We start from the raw sequence: 17,604 nt of genomic DNA on the forward strand, positions 1-17,604 counted from the left end.
ACATGCCCCCAGCTGGGGAGCTGGCCTACAATCCAAGCATGTGCCCTGACTGGGAATCGAACTAGCATCCCTTTGATTTGCAGGCCGGTACTCAATGCACTGAGCCACATCAGCCAGGGCTTACCTACCAATTTCTCAAAGCCTTGCATTATGATTATTGTTCAATTTCTCAGTCTTATCAAATTTTGATTTAAATATTTAAACACTGTTATTAAGTATATAAATGTTTAAGAACTGCTATAACTTCCATGTGAATTATATCTTTTATTTTTATAAAGCCTTCAAAAATATGTGTTAGTTTACTTCCCACCAATAGTACCTGAGAGTACATATTCCCTCACTCCTTAATTGTTATTATCAAATTTGTTCATATGCTATGAATGTAATTTAATATGACAGATCTAATTCAAGTTTTCTATTTACCATGTTTTCTTTTCTTTCTTTCTTTCTTTTTCTTTCTTCCTTTCTTTCTTCTCTCTCTTTCTTCCTTCCTTTCTTTTTTTACTTAGGTTGAACCAGTTTTCTTTATACTACTTTTGATCTAATTAAATAGAGTGCATGCATCTTATTTCTATCCCTCTTATAGTTAAAACTCTTCAAGTTTTAACACTTTGTTTACAATTCTGGAATTGTTTCTCTATTCTACCATCAAATTAGACAAGGATCTGAACATGTCTGTACCTCCCTTCCTTCCTTCTCTCACCACTCCCCATCTTGTTTAGGTCATTCGGAAATTTAGCTACAAATTATTTCCTATCCACAATTATTTAGACTTTTATTTGTCCCTTTGCTCACTCTTGCCCTTAGGTTCTCTCATTTTTCATCCAGAAAGGTGTGGCTTGTGATTAGTAAAATTTCTGAGTCCCTCCATGACATAAAAATATCTTTATATTCCCTTCTGCTTGAATCATATATTATTTAAGTATAAAATTCTACACACTTCATAGTTTTTCATCTCACACCTTAGAGTTGCTTCCTTATCTTACTGCCTCCCACATTGTTGATGAGAAGTCTGATGTCAATGTTCTGTTCTTCTGTAGCTAATTATTATTTATAGAAACTTTGAAAATATTCTCTATATTTCGTCACACAATTTTGATGATAGGGCTTTCTTGTCCTGCTTTATGCTCCAACCTCTGCAGGCTTTGTCCTAGATATTAGTTTTTATGAAGATCAAACTTTGTGGTCTGAGGGAGGAAGGGGGTCAGGGAAGATGTAGGTGAGTGAGAAAGCCAGAAAACAAGAGAAGCTTAGGACAATAAAAAAAAATCTCTCACAAACATTCAATGAGGAGGGAGGTTATATTTTTGCCATAGAGGTCAATATATCCCTTTCTGCAAGTTACTACAATGTACAATTTATTATAATCCTTAGAACCCTAGGAGGCTTGGATACCTGGCCTTATGGAAACTTAGTATCCCAGAGCCTGGTATACTGTTCCAGAAGATGAAAGATGTTAACAGTAAGAGGAATAAGAATTTACCTCTCAAAAGATGAGAGAATCAAACCTTTCATGACCAGCTTCATGTTGTTAAAGAGCATGCTGATCTGTACCGATAGTTGTGTTGGGATACACGTTGAGTGTGCGCTGATACAAGAGCTTAGAGGAAATGTCGTCTTTGAACAAAGGAATAAACACCTGGGGCTTTGAGTGTCCTTCTTTCTGTAAGGACATAGTCTTGACTGTTTCTTAAATTTGTAGTTCTCACAAATTTTTTATTATAAAACTTCTCTGTTTTACATTAATGTTATTTGTATGTGTTTAGATTTTTTTAAATAGATTTATTTGATACAAAGGCAAAACTTGCTACAAGGAAGGTAGGGGCTTCTGGTTTGATATTTGCCATTTTGGGTAGGTAACCTATAAAAGATGACAGAAAAATCTCATATTCCTAAGTGGTCATAGATGGCACCAGCCAATCTACAGCTGTTTCTCACACAGTAACCATGTGTCACAAACAGCCAGGGAAGAAGACCTGCACATCATCCATGCTACATCAACTACCAGGTGTCAAGGTAAAGGAAATTTAGAGTCTGTCTTCTATAAACAGAAAACAACACTGAGAGAATGCAGATTCACAAATGCCCCAATGGCCAGTACCCTAAATGAGTATCTAGTAGCCTGACTTCCTGACTGAGCTACCAAACTATCTTCCCTCTACCCTTCTTCTCTAACACATGGTTATAACCACTCATTTCCACTTGGAAAATAAAAGAAAAAAATGTTTTAGCATATTCTCATGGGTTGTTTGCAAGCACATAGTAAAGTCTAACCTTGCACCAACCACTTAGCTAGCCTGATACACTCCAGGAAACAACGAATTGATGTGAGTGTAATGAGACATGTAATATTGCTCAATCAAGATTATGCTTCCGTGGCTGACTCCCACATCTTGCAAAGGTCTCTGCAAGAAAGCACCGTCAGAAACACTATACGGACATGGTTGAATGCCTCAAGTCTTGGTTAATGAATAACCTCCTTTTAAATTGGCTTATTGCTGGTCTCACAAGGCTTTCTATTTTGGTTCCCTTTATTCTCTTTAAAATTTCAAGAAAAATCCCTGAATCTCAAAATGCCATTGAGTAAGAATAAGCTAGTTTTACTACTCGGAATCATCTGTTTGGAACAAGGTAAATCTGCAACTCTCTCTCTTTCCAAAGGTAAGTTCCAAACAAGCTCTATAATTACCTTAGGCTGAAGGAATAACCTTTGCTGGCACTGGGCATCGTAACTCCAGTCTATATTCCTCTGGGAAAACCAGAAAAGCAAACATATTGTGGAGACCTAATTGTTTTTCCTGTAATTATTTTGAACTCTTCTCCTGAAATCAGCACATAAAACTTGGAAAAACGGTTACAGAATACAACTTGGACAAGCTGCACTGACCTGGAGATAACTGGGATTGTTCACTTAGACATATTACACAATCCCATCCTCATTCGTGGAACAAATTCAGGAAATCAGCACAAATTTGGAAGCATTTGTAATTTTTTGGAAAACTTCCATGCTGGTTAATGTGTAGCATGTTCACTGTAGTGTATTATAAATGGTCTTTTTTGCTCAAGTGAAAGCTGAGAACAGTTCTCAGCAGGCTTCTCCACAGTCAGATCTGTGCCAGCCCTGAGCATCATCATGTTTTCTCTCTTTGCTCCAAAGAGTTCAGAAAACAGTAACTTTTATGTCTGGGGTATGTATGATTCATTCAGCCCAAACAGAAAATAAGCTTTTGATCCAATGTCATGGTTGCAATGGGTTCAGAATCAGAAAGCTTAGTGTTACATCCATGCTTTGCCGTGAATTAACCATGCGTCTCTTTTATTCTTTGTTTCCTCATCTGTAAAGTGGAGACAATAGTGCTTGATTTACAGGCACAGAATGGTGGGGGTTAAAGGAGAAATTATTTGAAAGACCTTTGTATATTTTAATATATTAATCTAAATAGCCGTACTCTCAAGGATACATTCTCAAGGAAAACCTTTGGTTCATCCACCCAGCTTTTGTAAGTATCCTATGCTAAGAATTGCGCTAAATCTTGGAAATACAGAGATGAATAAAGACACAGTTTTTTTTCCCTCAAGTAGGTCACAGTCCAAGAGGAAGAGAGACAAGCAATTCACTATCACAATATTGCAGAGCAAAACTATAAAAGTAGAGAGGAAAAAAAGAGTACTACACAGTAAAGAAGAGAGACACTTAAAACATATCTTGAGGAAATCAAGGAAGACTTCTCAGTTGAGGTGATGTCCAAGCTGAATAATAAGGATTAGAGGACTCAGCTAGGCAAATAAGTGGGTAATTTATGAGGCAGGGCTTTCTAGGTCCTCCTAGAAAACATGTAGAAAAGAATGATCTGCAGTAGGGACAGAAGACAGTGAATGATCAGGCAGTTGCAAATATCTTTAATCCATCTCGTAGCTGAGGAGTCAAAAAATTGAGGATGAGTAAGTAAATGAAATTCTTTTCGGGGACAAAGTCTTTTCCACGAAGACAAAAGAGTTCTTTCTTCCATTAACTGGCAACTCTTCTATCCTAACACCAGTCTGGTGTGTGTGTGAATCAGGACACAATCTTCTCTCCACTTCACTCTCCTTGAACAATCTGCTACTTTCTACCCTCAGAGAGACTTAAATCCAGTATCTGACTGTATGCCAGGTATCACAGAACATGGTCTCAGACTCTGCCCCCTGGTGGAGCAGAGAAGATGTACATGCAATTACAATCTAAGGCAGACTATGGCATCATTCACTTAATGAATTAACTGAGCAACTTCTATGCATCAGGAACTGTGTTAACTATTGTGGATATAGGTACTTCTAAGATTAAGTTCATACCTTTCAGGAGCCCACTGTCTAGTTAGGTTGAAAGACACAGAAATAACCATAATGCATGTGACTAATGTCATAGAAGTACACTGAGTGTTGTGAGGAGCCTCAAAACAGAGGGGTTGCACCTCCTCTGCTAACCCAGTGGAGATCTACCTCTGAGGCCCTAGGTCTTCATATCATGATATGCATGTTCTACGTGACAAAAACAGAATAATCCTTTGTACTACCAACCACAGCAAATCCCACAATTAACTTAAAACCATTTTGCAATCTCTACATGATCCATGTCCTACAGATTTCTTGCTCAGAAGAGTTCCCTGTATCCCTTAGTCTTAGAAGCTATCTAATCACTAATTTTATTTATTTATTTATTTATTTTGGTCCTTTCTTTCCCCAGCTCCCACTTGTGGGCAGAGTCCGGTAAAGACACAGCCTTGGAATTACTTTAACATTTTCAGTCGCATTGTTGGGGGAAGCCAAGTGGTAAAGGGCTCTTACCCATGGCAGGTGAGTCTCAGAGAACATCCTCTAGTGAGTGAACTATGAGCTGTCTCAGGACTGGATCTCTCAGAATCACATGCTACTCATCAGTGTGCTCCATTCTGCGTAGCTCGTCACCATAGATCTCGTGAGTCTGTGCAGGGGTTGAAGTCCCTCGTGGTCTGTACCAGTTAAGATCCAGAAAAAGTGTGTCCAGAATAGTTATGTGCACTATTGACCTGTTCCAAAAATTGCAAATGCCATGCCAAACTTTCAACTCCTAAGACAAATATCCCACTTCAAGAAGATGAAAAACGTTTAAATATACAATTTAAAAAATAATGTTCTGATTTAATACATATATTAAAAAATATACTTATCTCATTATAGTTAAAGATGTCCAGGGAAGTCAAAGGTCTACTTTATGTCTGAGGTATAAGATTTGTACCTATAGCACAGGACCTCTCAGGGAATAATCAAGGCTACTGCTGTCTTAATAGCTAATAGCCTAAGAATTCTGTCTCAGTCTAATTTCCTGATCCTTCCATGCCACAGAAATGTCTCTGTGCTTCTGTCCCTAGCCAATGGTGTTTACATTTATTGTCTTTAAACATTCCCCATCTTTCTTTACCCTGGGAGCTATATTGTATTCTTGCCATTTAATTATGCAAGTGGAGTGACAGCTCTTTATTTTTACTTCTCTTGAGTCAGTCATACTAACTTTTAGGTGACTAGATATTTAGTAATGGTTGGTTAACTCAGTTTGTGTTCACCGGGTTGATGAGTTCATTACTCGGTTGAAGAGTTGGTTGATCAGTTCCTTACTTGGTCAATTGGTTGGTTAGTCAATTCAGAAGTCCATATTCAAATTATAGTCTGAGAGGAATCACTGACTTTTACTAAATTGCTCTTTAGTCTATTCTTAGCCTTTTCTCTGCATTAAATATTTTTCAATCACTTGTTGGTCAAAAGGAGAACAATTCTGATAAATTGCTTACTTTCTTATTCCAACAATGGAATTAAAATTATTACTTGTACTCTGTAAGTCATTTTAAAGGCAAATCAAATATTATGAACAGGATATACCAAAGAGAGAGGCAGAGTAAAAAAATAGGCTGAAAGTAGTTGTGGAGGTCAAACAGTTAATAGTATTAGAAGACTGGAGGTCCAGACTATTTCTCTAAGAGGCTTAGAGGAACTGGAGCATGTGCTGAAAGCCTCCCCTCACCCTCTCCCTGCGCCTTTCTCCCAAACCTGTTCATCTGGATTCTGCTGCATCTTAGAATTCTTTTTCTTTCTCTTCAATCACAGATATTGTTTATATTGTTAGAGTAACAGTATGAATCAATATTATGATAAAAATAAATTAATACCAACAACTTACACAGAATAAATACTTAGAGCCGATTATCTGAAAATAACCACCTCGCCTGTGAACTAGGGCTGGGAATGTTGTGGTGCCAGCACTGCTCTTTTTCTGGGCTGTAGTGAAATAGGTTTTACACATTTACATCCGTGATTTCTAGAATCTATGAAGAAGATATCTGGGTCTATTTTTCAGAATATGCTCAGTCCCCAGGTTTGGGGGGATCCCAGGGCACTGATTTGCTCTTATTTAAGGTCTTTGTGATTTAGGTGTCTCTGAAGCGAAGGCAGAAGCACATCTGTGGAGGAACCATTGTCTCTCCTCAGTGGGTGGTTACAGCTGCTCACTGCGTTGCAAAGAGGTAAGGGAAGGCCTAGCACATGGATGAAGGTCAGATCACCCTTCTTTTCCCTTGGAATCAGCAGCAATAAGCTCTTAAAACAGGAACTGTGTGATGTATGCTCTAGTAAGAGAACATCTTAATTGTGTAACACAAGTAGGGCTTAGTGATGTTGTCAGAGGGTACTCAACTTGGTAGAAAACATACATCTCTTGCAGAGGTAGAAGAGTTAAATATGAATGGAAGTTAATAAAGAATAATATCCAAGTGAGAAAAAGAAGGATTACAGAGATATATTTGTGAGAGTTTTCTTAGTTTCCCTAAATTTCAGTGAAAAAAAAAATCATGCAGTTAATTAATGCATCTTAAGGAATGAATAAAAGAGAACAGAAGGAGGCCAGTAAAACATAAAGGCTCCAATATCTTTTTTCATATTGATCCTGCCTCTATGAGCTTCAATCTAACAGCTTCCATCCTTCATCCCCTTTCCTGTGTGTTTTCAAATGTTCTATTGTTTCCAGAGTTCTTGGTACTCATTAGATTGAAATCAAGATCATGTTCCCCTATTTGCCCTATTTCAAATCTACAAACATCTGCTGGATATTTATTTGGCGCTGGACACTACTGGGTACCAAAGATACAAAGATAAATAAGACATAATTCCTGCCCCCAAAGAGCTGGCAGTCTAAAGAAGAGTCAAGGCTAACGAGTCCCTGTGTGTTAGTTTAGGTACTTAACATAGCCAAGAGCCAGGAAAGTACACCAAAAGAAAATTATGCCCCTCCCAATTTTTTATAAACTCATCACTTTTGGGAATGAAAGGTCTCAACAGATGGCAAGCCCAAAGATCTTAATCCATCTCTATTCATCCCATCCAGTTCCTTTCAGATAACTTTGCTTCAGGAAGGGGAACAGAATGGTCTTTCCTGTGTCATGCCAGGTCCCTAAATTACAAACATAGAGGAAGTAAAGAGAAGATCCCCACCTCCCATTGTTGTAATCAGTTTCAAAGCCCTGAGAGTGTGTGCTCTCTGGGATGCTAGAGTTATGGTGCTATTATATCCTTCACAGTATATTAATACATTATGCATTAGATCTCCGACAATTAAGCAACAGACTTAGTAAGGATCACAAATCATTTGTTGATATTGAGGCCAGGCCAACCACCTAGGGTAGCTAAGTAAAGTCCACTCTAGCTTTGACCCCTGAATTATAATGTAAATATATACATCTTTAGACATTTTACAAATACCATTGCAAAGTATTTGACTTATTACATCATCGACTCCATGAGGCCATTCTTTACTACTCCCCCCACTCAGATTGAGGATTTCTGCATTTTTACCAAGAAGTGCTGGAATCATTCTCCCTTTCTCTGTTCAGCAGCCATGATCCCCCATTATCCATCCATGCCATTCTGAAGAAGAGGCCCGTTTGTCAACCATTGCAAGTGTACTCAGAGGCTCAATGAAAACAATTCATGTTTCTGCTTCCTCTTCATAGAAATATTGCAGCTTTGAATGTTACTGCTGGGAAACATGACTTGAGCCACACAGAGCCAGAAGAGCAAACCCTCAGCACTGAAACCATCATCATACATCCATATTTCTCCACCCAGAAACCAATGGACTACGATATTGCTCTTCTGAAGATGGCTGGCACCTTCCACTTTGGTAGATATTTCAGGCTCATTCTGAATGATCTATCCTGTGTTCTCCATATGTTCTGTCCTATAGCACATCCCTTACAGCATATATTATGGCCAACAATTCTGGGTCAAGGACTTAGAGACAAGGATTTGGGGTGCAGTGTCCCCTATCTGAAATGCTCTCGCTTGTAGCCTTGGATATGGGATTACATAGAGTCGGGAGAGGGTCTTCCATTGTCTGACAAGTGATGCCTGAAGTGTCAGACAGAAATATTACAGCTCTTCCAAGACCATGGGGGAATCACCTAGATGCCAGCTGATGAGTGGCTTCTGGTGCCCTCTGCCCCATGTCCTGCCTTGCTCTTTCTTTCAGGCCAGTTTGTGGGGCCCATGTGCCTTCCAGAGCCAGGAGAACGATTTAAGGCTGGACTGATTTGTACAACTGCAGGTTGGGGCCGCCTGACTGAAGGTCAGAACCTCTATGCTCCTACCCTTAATCGGCTGTCAGAACTTTCTGTTGGGTAATCAGAAAATAGAAATTCTAATCTTTAAAAAAAAAAAAAAAGTGTAAACATTTTTAAAAACAGAGAATACGAAAATGTACTTAGAAATTCAGGTATTCCCAGGAGACACAAGCGTGAATGGAGCAGGCACCTTCAACTCAGCAAGGGTGGGAGAATGCCTTGCGGGGGCTCTTATCTCTGTGTTTTCTAGACGGCGTCCCCTCACAAGTCTTGCAGGAAGTGAACCTGCCCATTTTGACCAAGGAGGAGTGTGCAGCAGCTCTGTTAACCCTAAAGAAACCTATCAGTGGGCGGACCTTTCTCTGCACAGGCTTCCCAGATGGAGGGAGAGATGCGTGTCAGGTAGGTGGGAGCAGCTGGGCTGACGGGTCCCAGGCAGGGCTTCCCTCAGCTTTGTAAGACTGGACTCTGAAAGGAAAGGTCAAGAGTGACAGGAGAGGTTGAGTCAAAATAAAGGGACACTTTAAACAACCTGTTTATACCAGGGAGTGTGAATTCAAAGGAGACCTTTCATTTTTTGCAAATGATTAAATAACAGATAATGCCAATAATATCTCTAAAGAATGGCTGGCTCTTTCCTGGTTGGAAGTTTCCAGGTCATGTATAATGAGAAATTTACTTTCCCTCCATCCCTCCTGCTAACCAAAATCTGAAGTCAGTTTTTTTAAATTATTTATTTGTTTGTTTACTTTATTTTTAGAGAGGGGGAAAGGAGAAAGAGAGGGAGAGAAACATCACTATGTGGTTGCCTCTTACTCAAGCCCCCAGCTGGGGACCTGACGTGCAACCTAGTCATGTGCCCTGACTGGGAATCGAACCAGCGACACTTGGCCCGCAGGCCGACGCTCAATCCACTGAGCCACAGCAGTCAGGACCTGAGGTCAATTTTACTACTGGGCAAGACTTCTCTGAGCCTGTGAGAGGAGACAGGAAGAGGAAGAAAGCCTGATGTTTGCTGAAAGCCTAGGATAGGAAAGAAGGAGTTGGAACTGATAGGCTCCACTGATATTTGAAGATCTAACGTGAATTGTACTTGCCTGTTCTCCCAGGCCTGAGTCCAAATTGTCAGAAGCGAAGAAATGTCATTGATCCTCACCTAGCATCTTTTTTTAAACTTTTTAAAAATTGTTTTTCTATTAGTTGTCCCACTTTTCCCCCATTGCTTCTCCCTATCCAGCCCAGCCCCATCCCACATTCAGTCCCCACCCTATTGTCCATGGGTCATTCATAGTAGTTCCTTGATTAGACCCTTCCCCTTCTTTCCCCCCTTTATCCCCTCCTCCCTCCCCCCTGGTTACTGTCAGTCTGCTCCTTGTTTCCATGCCTCTGGTTCTGTTTTGCTCGTTTGTTAGTGCTGTTCATTAGTTTCCTGTGTTTGGTGAGATCATGTGGTATTCATCTAGCATCTTTATGGGGGAAAAGAGTGAGTACTTTGGGGCTCAGACACTGACCATGATGGTAACAGAGGCTTTTTCTCCCTACAGGGAGATTCAGGAGGTCCCCTCATGTGCCAGAATAAGAGACGGGCTTGGACTCTTGCCGGTGTGACTTCCTGGGGTTTGGGCTGTGGTCGAGGCTGGAGAAACAATGTGCAGAAAGATGACCAAGGATCCCCTGGGATCTTCACAGATCTTAGCAAAGTGCTTCCCTGGATCCAAAAACACATCCAAATTGGTAATAAAAGTTAGCACATAAGCTCAAGAAGCTGGGGCCAGAGAGAACATCCGCAGTCTAGGCAAGTCGGGACCACTCTAAGGGTAGCACATAAGGACTGTGATATTTCCTTAAGCTATAACAAGAGTAAAACGTGATATGTGGTTACAACATACAAATATGTATTCGCTACTTCTCAACTGTGCTAGCAAGATTCAGCAAGCAATAGTATAGATTGGTGGTTATCAATCACAGGAAATATTGACCCCAGGGGACAATATCTGGAGACATTTTCGGTTGTCACAACTAGGGGTGGGGGTGACACCAGCATCTAGTGGCTACAGGCCATGGCTGCTGCCAAGCCTCTTACAATGCACAGGACAACTCCCATGATAAAAGAATGATGCAGCCCAAATGTCAGCGATGCCATGGTTGAGAAGGCCTGGTACAGATCCAGGTACAGTAAGTCTGAAAAGGCCTGAGTCTACATACACCCTTCTACTAGACTGACCAGTGAGTTAACGGAAACTTCCTTTTTGCCGCTAAATCAAACTTAGTTGTTTTCTTAACTGGTGGCTTCTGGCCTCAGTAGGGCTTCTATTTTTCCCCCAAAGGGGTTAATTCAAATTAATAAGAACTTGGCTTTGTTTTCAAGTAAATGGTCCAGTGGCAGGTACCTGAGCCCTCAGTTCAAGCTGTGGCTATCCAAGGAATTCTTTCGTGGCTGTGGGTGACTTACTTCCATCTTGTTTCCTGTCTCATGTAATATGAGAGAAGTATAGACCAGATGACCTCTTCTTCCTCTGTGTAACCTCCAAGCTAGTCAAAGCCTGTCATTTAATTCACTTATTTAATAAAGAGAGTGAAATCATCTCCTTAAAACAAAAGGCCAATTTCTGCTTTGTCAGCTTATCCCTTCTGTTCTATCCATGGATAAGATTTTCATTAGTTGCATACAGACTTGAAAATCTCTGCACTTTCAAGCCAGGGAAATGCTAACTTCCTAAAATACTACTTAGGGTAGCACAAACCTTGAACTGCATCTTTCTTTTTCTTTCACAGGGAAGTGGAGAAAGAGCTTTAGAGGTGGGTATTTCTCCAGCCTACTCCTAGAAGCATGACTTAATATCTAGCATTTCTGAATATGAAAAGTCTCCCTCTGCAAGAGGTGTCCTCACTCACTAGGTATAAAGCCACACCTTGGAAAACCCACAGCCATCCCATGCCAGGCAGCATAGTCCCTCAACCAGCTGGGGCCCCAGATTCCCTCCCATTTCACATCGTGTCAATCTAGAGCTCCATCTCAATTCAGCAAACATCTGCCACCTTGCTTTGGATCAGAGGCTTACAGGAGGAGGGAGAAGTGGTGCAGCTGTGGTCAATAAGCTACAGCCCTTGCCCTGAAAGTGTCTTTACTTATCCAGGGTACACAGCCCAGTGTTACATTATGTGAGTGCAATGAATTCACTCTGTGAATTTGGGAAGCTCTTTCCTGCCTCTGGACCTCAGTTTCCTCTTTCATAAAGAAAAAAGTTTGACCCAGATGGTTTCTAAGGCATCTTTAGCTCAAATCTGCAGTGGTTCTGTGAGCCTGTGGAACTACCTACAAAAAGCAATGCGAGGAAGAGTACCCTGAGAGCTCAGAGCAGTAAGAAAAACAGAGGTGGCTTTGGAGCACAGATGTCTTCTCAGATGAACCTTAAAGGACAAAGAATGAGTAGACGTTTGTCAGGTGGAAAGTGGGATACAGGTAAAGAAAAACACATATTCCAGTCGTCATCCGGGATGGACACTAAAGGATGGAGATAGGAAAATGGGCTGCAATAGAGCCCAGCGAATCAAAGCAGCTGAAGTGCAGGATATGTGATGGGGTCTTATTAGAAAGATAACTTTGAGACCAAATTATGGAAATTTTGAGAGCCAGTAAAAAGTTTGGACTTTCTTGATTAACAGTAAGTTGATTAATTCAATAGATTATAGCTATACTTTAGAAGTGTAAGAACAGCACATAGGGATTGATTGGAAGGGAAAAGAATTCCAGTCAGATTTATGCGATTATGCATTAGTTCCAGAGACAAGAAATGAAGGCTTGACCTAGAGCAAGGGCCAGAGAATGAAAAGGAGAGAACAGAAACAAGAAGAATTAGAACTTGTTGGTCACTTAAATCAAGAGTACAGAGGAAGGAATCAAGGATGCTACCTATGTTTTGGTCATGAGAGGCTAAGAAAAAGGCACATTAAAGTAATCAAGCCAGAAGTGCATACCCAAGAGAAATGTCATTTATAACATGTTAAGTTTCAGGGGAGATAGCTAGGGGACAATTGAAAAATCAGGTCTGAAGTTCAGACACGTAGAGATGAAGCTGAAATCAAGGGCATGAATGAGACTGGGCAGAGGGCTCAGGCAGAGACAGATGAAAACTAATGATAGAACCTGGGAACTACCTGTATTTATAGAATGGAGTATGGGGTCGGAGAAACAAAAATGAAGAAGAAACCACAGACTCTCAAGGTTAAGCAGTACCTAAAAGGAATAAAAAAGAAAAGGCACCCAGAAGCCAAGGCAGAAAAGGGTTTCGTGAAAAAAGGAAGCGTGCGTAACGAAGACCCAGGAGGTTCCAGCGTCTGTAGAGGTCAAGGAAAGGCAGGGCTGCTGTGACCAGCCCTCACCTTAGCCGGATTCTTGTTCCCTCCCAGCCTCATGCAGTGAGAAGGATCATGAGGTCAGCGAGTCTGAGGGGGAGCTGCACTTCCCAGAAAGCCCCTACCTATATTATGACCACAAGCAGTGAGTAGCCTCCTCCATGAGCCCTCTCCCAACTCCCACCTCTGGTCTGACTGTGCCCATTAACTGTGACAGCGACTTTATGTCTAGAAATAACACCTCGTTAATGCATCTGCCTGCAGGCTGTGTGTCTGGACCCTGTTGGTGCCAGAGGAAATGCATGTGTTACTCAGTTTTTCCCACTTGGATGCAGAGTCTTGTCACCACAATTACCTGTCAATACATTCTTCAGAAGACAGACTTACTGGTGAGTGGATTTTCACATTGTCAAGTGGACACCAGTGCTAGCAGGGCTTAACAGGGCCTGGTTACAATCTGTCTGGCACAGAGACATCAGTAAACGCTACATTTCCTGTCTCCAGCTTTTGAGTCTCAGAACTAACAGCAGAAAAGAACTAAATCTGAGCGTGTGGGATGGCTGTTAGGCCACGGAGCATTTTATTTGCTGCATCTGCTTCCCATGGAACCAGGCTTCCTACACTCACTTCCTACACTCACTCACTCACACGGAGCCCACAAGGAGTGAAATGCAGACATCACGCAGGGCCTCTCAGGGCCTCCCAGCAGCATGCTGCTTTTCTAGGCATGGAAATGACCTTCGCCTGCCTTGTCCAGCTAAGACTAAAAATGGACACTTGTGAGTAGGAGAGAAAAGTTACCTATATAAAAAACAAATTTCTTTGGTTCTTAGCTGGAGGTGATTTTGCCTCCCAGGAGACACTTGGCAATATCTTAGAAGCTTTCTTGGTTGTCACAGCTGGACGGAGTGTTACTGGCATCTAGAGGTTAGAGGTCAGGAATGTTGCAACATATCCTACAATGCACAGAAGCCTGAACACAAAAAACGTTCCAGTTCAAAATGTCAGTAGTGCCAAGGCCGAGAAACCCTGGTTTAGACAATCCTGCACTACCATGATGACTAGTTCCTTTCTCCTTACATCTTTGAATGGGTGCTGTGTTCTAGACTCTGAACAAAGAATCTTCTTATGTTGCAGGGAAGTTCTGTGGAAAAAGCTTCGCTTCATCAGTTCTTGTGGCCTCCAACTCTTTACGGCTGAAGTTCTTCTCTGATGCCACAGATTACGCCGCTGGGTTTAATCTTACCTACAAAGCTCTTAAACCCAACTACCTTCCTGGTAAAGCCATTTATTTTTTTATCACACACGATGCAGGGCTTTTGTAGAAGCTGAGGTCCCACAGGAATTAGGTGAGGGGCAGGGGACTCCATCCCGAGGCCCAGCTGGCTCCACAGTGGAGAGGGGCACAGGTCAGTGAGATGCTGGGACAGGCACCCCTAGGGTCTGGCTACTGCACATGCAAGCGAGGGGAGAGGGCCTTGTGAATTCTGGGAAATCAGTGCATTTGCTGCTTCCTTCTCACTGGCTCTGCTTGAAGGTTCAGTTCATGCATCACCTGTGGGAGACAGGAAGGGAAACAAAGGGATTCCTCTGTGCTTGCGAATGCCACTGTTGAGATGTTTTCCCTTGTGTTTCAGATTCTGGTTGCAGGTCCCTAACTGTCCTTTTTGAAGAAGGCCCCATACAGAGTCTTCATTATCCTGAAGACTATAGTGACATGGCCAACTGTAACTGGGTTTTTCAAGCCCCCAAACATTACCTGATTAAGGTACTGATTCTGTTACCCTTACTTTGCTATGGCAACTCCACAGAATAGCAAACATAAGCACCATGATTGCAGAAGTTTTTACCTGATTTATGCACTGCTGTATATTTAGTACCTAGTACCTACTATCTGGCATACAAGGCTGTCAACAAACACTTGAATAACAGACCAGCCTATCTCCCCTGCAATTACCCAGACTTACCACCAGATGGCGCACTTTACTTTTTGTTATAATGGAGCCTTTAATTTAAAACACTAAACAAAGTAAACAAAATGGTGTGGCCAATATTTTGGATTTACCACACAAAGATAGAATTTAAAGAAAAGGAGGACTGAGTATTCACTGCCCAGTCCCCACCTCATCTCCCAATAAAAGGGTAGAATAATTGGATTGGACAATTGAACAGCAGAGAGGAGGTAGGAGTGGTGGTGTCTGAACTATCACGTGAAGTCAGATGTCAGGAGCAGAAAGAAGATCACACAGAAGCCAATGAGTGGGAGAAGAAGACACAGAGGAAGTAAGCATAGATCTTTCTTAAACTTTTCTGAAACACAAACACAGGGTGGACATTTCAGGAGGAAGCAGAATTTAAGAAAAAGGTTTGTTATCAGGGATGGGGGATTGAAGTTTAAGTATGAGCATTTTCTAGAAGGAGAATGAAGACAAATTTAGTTGAAAATCTGAACATGCCAGAGCTAGAAGTTAAAAACATCTATTCAATAATTGTACACTGAGTGCTGTGCATCAGTGAAATGAGGCTCTCACACCCCACCAGGGACTGCAGCATCCCACAGGCCTCATTCTACATAGTAATTTGGAAATTAGCACCCCAAGTCATAACTGCGTGCATACCGTGACCCAGAGAGGAAAGCGCTCATTTCCAGAAAGCCTTACAGTAAGGGCTTAAGAAACGTTTGAATAAATCCTGTTTCTGGCACAGTTCCCTCTCCCCATGCCTACACTCACTAATAATGATCATTCGCCTCCATGTCTGTCCAATCCTTGCAGTCCTGTGCCGTTGGCTGAGTGCTCAGGCTCCACTGAATCTGTATATTTAAAATCGAAACTCCTGCTTCATCAGCCCTCTGTCCCACTGCTCTTTCATGCGCAATTGGCCAGTGCTGTCAAACTGCTCAAATATTGTTCTTTGCTGTTTCTTTGCTCCTCCTAGCAGGGAGCAAGGAAGTTCAAATATTTGGATATTTTCCTACCCTTATATTGAGAATGTATTTGGCAGCTGAGATGATTCAGCAGGTTTGGGAGCCTGTGGTACAGCATCTTTTCCTAAGTATTAATAACTTAACCCACTCATGAACGTCCCACTAACTTTCTCACCGAAGGTCACACTCCCGCACAAGTTGAGCAATCTAAACTTCTCTGCTTAACCGAAATCAGGTGATTCATTCCAATTATTTACTCTGGATGTAATGTTGAGTCTTCTCAGCTTTCTTTTCAGAATCTGGAAATAGAGGAGAGTGGAGACTGCACTTCCGACTACATGACAGTGCACAACGATGCAGAAAGGAAGAAGGAAATAGGTTTGTGTTCCTAGAGCTCAGCTTCCCTGGTCTGCATTTGGACCCAGTCCTTTTGGGGAACTAAAAGGATCTGGCTCAATGGTCCTTCATTTCCCTGCACCACCTCTGCCCCTCCATACACTCTCTCCATCCCGCCTCCTTCTCCTACATCATGGCAGGATGAGCGAGAGGTAGAATCAAAGGACCCTTTGAACAGAAAATATGGGAAGCCCACATGAATGAGAGGTCAGAAGGGGAAAATGCCACTAAGCCCTCTGGCCAGAACCAATTCCCTTAGTGGCATTCCTAGTACAAGGGTTAGGGAGATAAACAGAATCGAAATGTTGATGGGGTTAAAAATGTACTAAAAAGAAGCCAACTGCCTGTCTATTTTGAAAAAATAGTGACATCCACCAGAAAAGTTTATTTCCTCACAGTTACCTAAAGGACAATTATTTTTTTTTTCTTTACTGCAATGTCACGTCTATTTGCTGGGCCCTTCACCATGTCTTGCCTGGGCTGGACTTGAACCAGCTCGGTTGTGTGGCTTTGTTGCCCCCGCTCCTGTGCTGAGCTCCTCAGGTGTAATGTTCATCAGCTTCCAGTCGAATGAAAATGTGACCTTCAGAGGCTTTCAGGCTACAGTCTCCTTCATTCCTGAAACAGGTAAGAAGGAAAAGGCACCAGCTCCTCGGGTCCAAGTTCTCATCTTCATAATGTGTTAATCAAGGACAGCCTTTAGAGCCCAACATGGATCCAATCGAATCTCATTATCTGAAGCAATTCTGTTCTATAAAGTCACCACAAACACTTAAATTAGTGGATACTGAACCAGTGTTCCTAGGGGAGGTGCAGGGTTAGGTTTCTATGAGCCTCTGGTTTATGTCTGTTTCTTTTGAAAGTAACCTTATTTAATATATTCTGTTGATTCATTAACACCAAATCACAGCCAATACCACAATAACTCAAACCTGAACAAACTTTATCCATCATATGTATTTTCAGACGTCACAGCCTCCTTCCACTTAGGAACACTAGATGGCACTTCAGCGCTATGTTCAGGGCCATTTTAAATAGCAAAGTCACCAAAAAAACCCCAAAAACAAAAAAAACCCACAAAAAATGTGGCACTAAACAGACCATGGAAAGAACTCTCATGAGAGCTGAAACAAGAAGGCAGAGTGTCACCTTGTTAGACCTCAAGTAGGGACACATGCATCAGGTGACTCACATTTTTCACAAATGTCTGTGAATGACCATGAAAGTACCATGAGCACTGGTTAGCAAGTAAGTGAATTTGCCATTGCAGAATCTGCAAAGGATGAGGATCAACTGTATGTC

The 17,604-nt window shown here is 41.6% G+C and overlaps 1 protein-coding gene across 1 annotated transcript; it reads left to right on the top strand.

Moving 5' to 3' along the window:
* Positions 1-2,573: 2,573 nt before the first annotated feature.
* On the top strand, positions 2,574-16,988 carry OVCH2 (ovochymase 2). Its single transcript, XM_090267280.1, is given in 13 exon segments — positions 2,574-2,661; positions 4,724-4,833; positions 6,442-6,533; positions 8,016-8,185; positions 8,534-8,629; positions 8,875-9,026; positions 10,169-10,394; positions 13,035-13,125; positions 13,245-13,369; positions 14,118-14,258; positions 14,618-14,748; positions 16,191-16,284; positions 16,798-16,988. Coding segments are annotated over 13 exon segments (1,707 nt in total).
* The last annotated feature ends 616 nt before the right edge of the window (positions 16,989-17,604 follow it).

Source organism: Furipterus horrens, unplaced genomic scaffold (genome assembly GCF_987537825.1).
Source record: "Furipterus horrens unplaced genomic scaffold, mFurHor1.1.pri manual_scaffold_2, whole genome shotgun sequence".
In the NCBI taxonomy this organism is placed as follows: Eukaryota; Metazoa; Chordata; class Mammalia; order Chiroptera; family Furipteridae; genus Furipterus; species Furipterus horrens.